This window comes from Piliocolobus tephrosceles, unplaced genomic scaffold (assembly GCF_002776525.5).
Source record: "Piliocolobus tephrosceles isolate RC106 unplaced genomic scaffold, ASM277652v3 unscaffolded_20614, whole genome shotgun sequence".
In the NCBI taxonomy this organism is placed as follows: Eukaryota; Metazoa; Chordata; class Mammalia; order Primates; family Cercopithecidae; genus Piliocolobus; species Piliocolobus tephrosceles.
In genome coordinates this window covers 1458-7952 of record NW_022302771.1, presented here as the reverse complement: position 1 = coordinate 7952, position 6495 = coordinate 1458, and the positions used below count along the sequence as shown (strand labels likewise).

General features: G+C 44.1%; 1 protein-coding gene across 1 annotated transcript; it reads right to left on the bottom strand.

The window, feature by feature from the left end:
- Positions 1-701: 701 nt before the first annotated feature.
- On the bottom strand, positions 702-6046 carry LOC111534159 (structural maintenance of chromosomes protein 1A-like; the record flags this gene model as incomplete). The annotated part of the gene is made up of 4 exons (XM_023200796.1): positions 702-831; positions 2147-2300; positions 2392-2537; positions 5834-6046. Coding segments are annotated over 4 exons (643 nt in total), but the record flags the coding sequence as incomplete, so codon positions are not given.
- Positions 6047-6495: the final 449 nt, after the last annotated feature.

Here is a 6495-nt window from a genome sequence, read left to right as displayed (position 1 = left end):
TCTGGGCTACTCGGGAGGCTGAGGCAGGAGAATCGCTTGAACTTGGGAGGCAGAAGTTGTAGCAGTAAGCCGAGATCACACCACTGCACTCCAGCCTGGGCAACAAGAGCAAAACTCCGTCTCAAAAAAAAAAAAAAAAGAAAGAAAGAAAGAAAGAAAGATATTTAAGAAGCAGAATCCACAGGGCTTGGTAATTAATTGATTATGTAAAGTGAAAGAGGGAGAAGTCAAGGATGAGGCTCAGATTTCTGGCTGAGCATGTGAGTGGGACTGAGGAGATGGGTAAATATGGGGAGGAAGGCTAGGGTTTGAGGTACCTGTGGGACCTAGCATAGAGATTGCAGTGGAAGCCATGGAAGTGAAGTGATACCCAGGATGAAAGAATGCCAAGTGAGGAGGAAAGAGCCCTAAGGAACACCTAAGGTCAATCTGTTCACTGTACTGAAGTCTCTTCTCTGTGTGTACCTAGGCTTAGCTTAGTTATATACACACATATAAGGGGAAGACTGATAGCAGGAAAGGGCAGGAGCAACTCGGGGTGTGGGGTAGGGAATGTGCATATGTCTGTGTGTATATGAGGGGGAGATCCTGCCTCACAACTCAATACTCCCTCCCTTGCCAGCTTTCCCCGATGGGCTAACTCCCTCTCTGGACAGCTAGGAAGATGGTCCCACTCCCACCCAACTCCCACCTCCACATACCCCTGTGGCTGATCCTCACCTTCAGATCCTCACACAGATCACCGTAGTCAATCTCAATGAGGGCCTCTCGTGCGTAGATACTGGAAATTCTCTGTGAACCACTCACTGAGTCCTCCCCCTGGGAGCTACCCTGCAATGGCAATGGAGAGTCAAGTGGAGCAGACTGGCCATGAGAGGGCACCTCTATAGGGAGCTCCTTTGCAGCCTTCCATCTTTGAGAAAGCAAAGCACCATGGCAGAAGGAACAGAGGCTTTGCAGGCAGAATGACTCAAGTTCAAAATAGAGCTCTATGGCCAGGTGCAGTGGGTTGCACCTATAATCTCAGCACTTTGGGAGGCCAAGGCAGGTGAATCGCTTGAGGTCAGGAGTTTGAGACCAGCCTGGCCAACATGGTGAAACCCTGTCTGTACTAAAAATACAAAAATTAGCCAGGAGTGGTGGTGCATGCCTGTAATCCCAGCTACGTGGGAGACTGAGGCACAAGAATCACCTGAACCTGGGAGGCAGAGGCTGCAGTGAGCCAAGATCATGCCACTGCACTTTAGCCTGGCGACAAAGCAAGACTCCGTCTCAAAAAGAAAAAAAAAATTGAGGTCTACCACTTACTAACATTGTGATTTTGGGCAAGTCACATTCTCAGATCCTCAGTTTCTTCACCTGTAATGTGGGGATAATGCCTATCTGGCAGGCCTGTGGTTAGGATTGGGGTAATTATGTCACATGCTACCATGATGCCCAGAACATTTCTGGTATTCAAAATATTTTACCGAATTAAACTGAAATGCCATTTGGAAAGTGAGGAGGGAGAAAGACACATGGGACTGAGATATATGACTAGGTCTAAGACAAGATATTAATATATGCAAACCCCCTCTCAGTTAACATTTCCCATCCCCTTGCTACAAATCTTTGCTTCCACTGCTCCTCTTTTGCTAGTATCTCTGGTTTTCCTGTAACTAAACTTCCTCACCTCTGCATTGCTGATGTTCCTTACCCAACCCTCTCCTGGCCAATCTCGCTCACTGCAGCTAAGCTATCATCCTCGGGTCCCCCAGCTTTCTGTCTTCCTTTGCTCTTGGCTAATGTCCCTCAATTTCCACTCCTACCAATTTATGTCACCTGCTGGAGCTAATATAGCTCAGGTCCCTAAGGTTAATGAATTACTTCATTCTTTCCTGGCTCAACTCTTTCACCACCCACTCACTGGCTTGCAGTTCTACTCCCAATTCAACTTCTCTCTCACACCAAAGCTATTATTATTACCTTTCGCCTCACCTGCATTCACCACTGCACCTCGCCTCATCTCTCCTGCATCCCTTTTCATGTCCCTTCACCATCTGCCCACCATGTTTCTCTCTGTCATTGCCCTTCCTGATCACTTTCACTCCCCATCCCTGGTTAATGATGTTCATAGCCCACTCCCACCAACAGCCACAATACTCACCTCTTCCTGACTAATATCATCCATGGTGCCTTTTGACAGTGGCAACTTAATGTCCTGCATCTTACAGGCCTGTAGCAAGTTGTGACGGTCACTGCGCTTCTGTTCAAGCTTAGTCTCAATGGCTGTCACCTCCTTCTGTAAATGGGTCATTTCCCTAAAAAAGGTCCAGGGGCTAGGTGAGACCCAAATCTGGCAGGCTGCCTGCTGTATCTATGTCCTCCCACCCCAGGCCTGAACCCACTCACTTGTTGGCGCCCCCCAGTTTCTTACGAATCTCCTCCATCTCGTGATTCTTGTCATTCACTTCCGACTTCTTGGCCAGATGCTGATTCTTCAGGTCTTGTAGCTGAGCCATGGTCTCATCTATGATCTTCATGTGTCTTTGTTCCTCCTGGTCCCAGCAGTGGGAACAGGACAATAGGTGAAGACTTTCCCCATCTTACCCTGGGATATTCTCCTGCTCCCACCCTCCCTACTAGGCAGTTTATTGGAGTCACTCGTCAATGAGCTTTGCTTTCACACCCCCATGACCCCTCAGCCTCCTATCTTTTTAAAATTTGGTTGTCCTCTCCCACACATCCCAATTTTACAAGTGATCTAGTGTATGTACAAAAGTTAAAAGTATAGAGAAAGTATAAAGGGGGGAATCACTCACAATCTCATCAGTTAGATAATCAATTAACATTCTAACACATTTTCTCTCAGCATTATTTACAGACAGCTTTACATAGTTGGGACTGGATTGTAATTAAAACTCTGTATTCTGACTAAATGTTATATTTGAGCATTTTTTTCTACATCAAAACTTTGTCATGTGCAGTATAGTAACATGTTTTTTTTTTTTTTTTAAAAAAAAACCCAAACAATACTGTGCATTTTCTATGAATACACATACGTAAATATACAAGTATTTAAGTAAATCCTTAAAGGGTCTGGAAGAATCACCTCTGGCAAGAGGAAGGGGACTAGGATCAGCCAAAGGGGATCGTAGCCTTATGTATAATGTTCTGATTTTTAAAAAGGAAAATTTTTGTTTTCATTTTGATCTTAAGTCACATAAAGGGGGCCTGGTGGAGTGGCTTACACTTGTGATTCCAGCACTTTGGGAAGCCAAGGTAGGCAGACTGCTTGAGCCCAGGAGTTCGAGACCAGCCTGAACAACAAGGCAAAACCCCGTCTCTACAAAAAATACAAAAATTAGCTGGGTGTGGTAGTGCACGCCTGTGGTCCCAGCTACTTGAGAGGCTGAGGTGGGAGGATCACTTGAGCCTGGGAGGCGGAGGTTGCAGTGAGCTGAGATCGTGCCACTGCACACCAAACTGGACGACAGGGTGAGACCCTGTCTCAAAAAAAAAATAATAGGCTGGGCGCAGTAGCTAAAGAATGTAATCCCAGCAGTCTGGGAGACCGAGACGGGCGGATCATGAGGTCAGGAGATCGAGACCATCCTGGCTAACACGGTAAACCCCGTCTCTACTAAAAAAAATACAAAAAATTAGCCGGGTGAGGTGGCGGGCGCCTGTAGTCCCAGCAACTCGGGAGGCTGAGGCAGGAGAACGGCGTAAACCCGGGAGGCGGAGCTTGCAGTGAGCTGAGATCCAGCATTGGGATCAAAGCATCAAAGCATCAAAGCACTCCAGCCTGGGCAGCAGAGCGAGACTCCATCTCAAAAAAAAAAAAAAATAATAATAATAATAATCACATAAAGGGGATATATCTGCAACTTACTCCCAAATGGCTCATAAAAAATAATAAGCATATATAGAGAGCAAGAGAATGCGAAAGATAATGTGGCAACATGTTGATGACTGATGAATCTTGGTGATGGGTAGATAGGAGTTGTTTGTACCATTCCTTGCAATTTTTTGCAAAGTTGAAAATTATTTCAAAATAAAAAGTAAAAAAATTGCATATATGTAATATCCCAAATCATCTAGGTATCTAACTTGTCTTGCCTCAGGATTTTACTGCCCAAGCTACAAGTGCATTTAAGATTTCAGACACCAGGTTGGGCGCGGTGGCTCACACCTGTAATCCCAGCACTTTGGGAGGCTGAGGCGAGTGGATCACTTGAGGCCAGGAGTTCGGGACCAGCCTGGTGAACATCGTGAAACCCCATCTCTACTAAAAATACAAAAAATTAGCTGGGCGTGGTGGTGGGCGCCTGTAATCCCAGCTACTCGGGAGGCAGAGGCAGGAGTATCGCTTGAACCCGGAAGGCAGAGGTTGCAGTGAGCCGAATGCTATTGCACTCCAGCCTAGGCAACAAGATCGAAACTGCGTCTCAAAAAAAAAAAAAAAAAAAAATTTCAGACACCAAAGAGAACTACTTTAATCATCAGGGGTTAATGAAGAAAACACACAAACAAGCAACAAACATAGGCAGATGAAAGTCAAACAGTAAGTTCAAACCAAGTGAAGGCCAAATCACCTGAGGAGGGAATGATGTAAGGAACAAAGGCTTCATAGTAGTTTAAAGAGAAAGAGTGTGAGAAAATTGAGTCATCACACAATACATGGTGGCACAGGCATGCTAAGCTCAAAAGAACTGAGCTGTAGCAGTCAGTAGCACAGTCACACTGTGAAGTGAATAGGTTTCAGCAAAACATCATCATTTGTTGCACTGAATTTACATGGTCAATCTAAATTTTGCTCATTTTGCTAGTATTTAATTTTTAACTTAGTCTTAGCATTTGGTTAAGTGTTCCAAGTATATATATTTGTATATACGTAAGTGACATCACGGATTTAAGGCAACAATGGCAATCTTAGGGACTACTTTTCCTTTAAAAAGGGTCTGTGTATTACTAAAGTTTGAAGACACTACATAAATAATTTTACAAATGTTGCATGATTTGCTAAATTCCCACTTTCCAAGGGGCACTGAGAAGTTTCCAATTTGGAACTATAAATAATGCTTGTTAAAAACATCAAAGTGTTCGCATAAAGCCTTGCCAGCATTTTGGATGATCTCCTCAGGTATTACTGAGTTACAGGGTATAAATGCATTGTGAAGCTTCTTGAAGGATGGTGCCACATTACGTTAAGAATGCTGGTCTCCTGGCCAGGCACGGTGGCTCATGCTTGTAATCTCAGCACTTTGAGAGGCTGAGGCGGGTGGATCACGAGGTCAGGAGTTCGAGACCAGCCTGGCCAATATGGTGAAACCCCATCTCTACTAAAAATACAAAAATTAACTGGGCTTGGTGGCATGCACCTGTAGTCCCAAATGCTCGGGAGGCTGAGGCAAGAGAATCGGTTGAACCCAGGAGGCAGAGGTTGCAGTAGCTGAGATGGTGTGACTGCACTCCAGCCTGGGCAACAGAGCAAGACCCCATCTCAAAAAAAAAAAAAGAATACTGGTCTCCTATACCATGGCTGGTATTTAAGCATTGTGTCCTTTGTTTTTACATTTTCTGTGATATACTAGAAAATACATTGCATCTGACTGTTGCTTTAATTTGCATTTCTTTAGTAAGACTAAATTATTTGTATGTGTTTAGGGACTATTTGAAAGTCTTCTTGAACTGTCTGTGACACTTATCCATTTTTCCCGTTTAGGTCTTGGTATTTTTCTTATTGGTTTAGATGAGAAATTTCTAAGTTGTGGACGTTATCTTTCTGTCATATTTCTTCCCATTTTTCCTCCCAGTTGTTAGTCTGTCTTTCAATTCTTTCCTTCCTTACCTTTTTGAGCTTTTCTATCTCATTTTCATCTTTTTTCACTGTCTGCTCCCACATGTGTACTTTATCCTGGTCCTCCTTCAGTTGGTTCTTTTCAAAATCCAACTGAATGCCCAAGCGAGTCTTCTGATTCTCAAACTCCAAACTGTGTATAAAAGTGGGGGGAGAATCACTCATAATCTCATCAGCCAGAGATAACCAATGCACAAAATCCAACTATGGGAAGAAAGGGAAACTAGACCCAGGGCTCAGGGACCAAGAGTTACTGATTTTCAGTCACAACCTGCTTCATCCATCCATATGCACATAAAACGGTCCCCTGAAGCTGAAGAAATAAGTTCTTCAGCCTAGCCCTGTAGACATGGTATAAGGCAGGGAAGATTCGGCCAAACCTTATTTATCCCCCTTTAAACACTGGAGACCCTAGCGCCCTCCAAGTTCCTACAAGGAGGCATAAAAGAGTCCATCTGAATCCACCAGCTATGGTAATTCCTATTTATTAAGCTTCTATGTACTTTACATATATTATCTCTAATCCTCTAATCAACAGCTCTGCAAGTAGGCATTATTATCCTAATTTTACAAATGAGGAAAACTTAGGCCAAGAGGTAAAAGACCTTGCCCAAGGCCACACAGCTAGTAAATGGCACATGTGAGACTGAAAC